At 36.8% G+C, this 1724-nt stretch overlaps 1 protein-coding gene across 1 annotated transcript; it reads right to left on the bottom strand.

The window, feature by feature from the left end:
• Window positions 1-6: 6 nt before the first annotated feature.
• Window positions 7-1718, bottom strand: LOC111381367 (DNA polymerase epsilon subunit 4). The gene is made up of 2 exons (XM_023005144.1): window positions 1365-1718; window positions 7-404 (listed from the first exon to the last, which is right to left on the bottom strand). The coding sequence occupies exons 1-2, from the start codon at window positions 1515-1517 to the stop codon at window positions 279-281; spliced, it is 279 nt and encodes a 92-aa protein (XP_022860912.1). The 5' UTR covers window positions 1518-1718; the 3' UTR covers window positions 7-278.
• Between the last annotated feature and the right edge of the window lie 6 nt (window positions 1719-1724).

Raw genomic sequence — 1724 nt, 5'->3', positions numbered from 1 at the left:
TCAAAAAATACCTGAGCCTTTTCGAATGCCTCACCAGGAAGGCCGAAATGTATATGTTTCGATGAGAAAACACAATTCTGTAGAATTTACCATAAACACGTGTAATACATGCCTCCATAAGGAAGAAGGCTTATCAAACCAAGCACAAGCGGTTCACATGTTCTACTCTATGAAATGCAGTCCACTCCGTGACCTATCTTACAGCAACAAGGATTCACATTCATTGGAGCTAGGTCATCTAACTATGCATAAATGTGCAATTAGTTCATGGCTTGCATTTATTTTGAATGAATGGTTATAGTAATGGAAGAAACATTACACAGATGGTTGTATCCAATATGTTTCTTGTGATCCATAAAAGCACAATCATAGGCCTCCTTGCAGAACAGTTCAAGAAACTTCTCCTGCAATGAACATAAGCAATGTTGGGGGGACTACATTTCAAAAATTAACTTCAAGATAATCATTACCAACACATTAAAACCCACCATAGCTTATCAAGAAATGCTTTAAACTACACATCACCTTGAATCGGATTCTACTCATCACTTTATATATGAAGCGATGTAGTCATAATGACTGCACATCTTCAATGTTCCTTTTCTAGATTTTGAAATTATATGCAAAAGACCCTTTTATTGATCTTTAAATTGGGCACCAGCCTCTTTTTCCATCATATAAGGCCCCTGTTACACTCATTTTTTGTTTCGAGGAAACACAAAACTATACTTACTAAGCGAATGCTGGCAAGACCATGATCAACCTGTGAATGGTGATGGAATACGCTTGGTGTCAGTTGATGAAATTGTGTTCTTTCAGGGGAAAAAAATAAATAAAAATCTTCCACTTTATTTCCTTCACTGTCCATCGGGATTCTAACTATATTTTATCATGTTTCTTCGTACCACCTGCTAGTAATGTACCTCCTTTTTCATGGATTAAGACATTGCCGGTAAAATGCCATGGACCATCAGCGCATTCCATGGACTGGAATATAAAAATTTGTGTTATAGAATTCAATGCTTGAAGTGGATAATTAAAAGAATCTTAACATATAGTTCATTTCGAAAATTTGAAAAATAGCATAATTTTTAAGAAAAAATTGTCCTTAAACCAGTATAAAAATCATTTGATAAATTGGGCACTGCAAGTCTTCTCTAGCAATACCACTTTCAAGAACTGATTTAGTTGTTTATGAAACTTGTTGCATAGCTTATGCATTTAGAAAGCTGTAAAACGCTAAGAAAGAGCAAAAAAACAATTCACATCGAGATAAAATCATGCCGAAACCTAATTTTTCAATTGCAAATTCCATAGGCATGCATCAGAGAACAAGACAAAATCAAAGAAATTGAGAATTATACCGAAGCTCTGTTGACGAGGAAAACCGCCTCCTGAGAAATCCGAAGATCCGAATCCTCGCTCTTAATAATCCGACTGACCCGATTCATTGGAAACTTATACAATGTAGTAGTCCCACTCTTCTCCTCGTTTTCTTCCTCTTTTTCAATTTTCATTTTTCCCTTATTTTTCACCTTCTTTTTGCCGTTCTTCTTCTCCTCTCTTTTCCCTTTTTCCTTCTGTTCTCCCACTATTCCGTTCTCCGCCTCCTCGCTGGATTCTTCAACGACCTCGTTCTGGGATTCAGTGCTCGAAGACGGCACGATTGTAGCTTCAGGCTCTTCAGCTTCATCATTGTTATGGGCTTTTCTCTTCGGTTTGAT

This window comes from Olea europaea, unplaced genomic scaffold (assembly GCF_002742605.1).
Source record: "Olea europaea var. sylvestris unplaced genomic scaffold, O_europaea_v1 scaffold22986, whole genome shotgun sequence".
Classification (NCBI taxonomy): Eukaryota; Viridiplantae; Streptophyta; class Magnoliopsida; order Lamiales; family Oleaceae; genus Olea; species Olea europaea.
The sequence above is the reverse complement of the archived record's forward strand: the minus strand, read 5'-3'. Positions and strand labels throughout refer to the sequence as shown.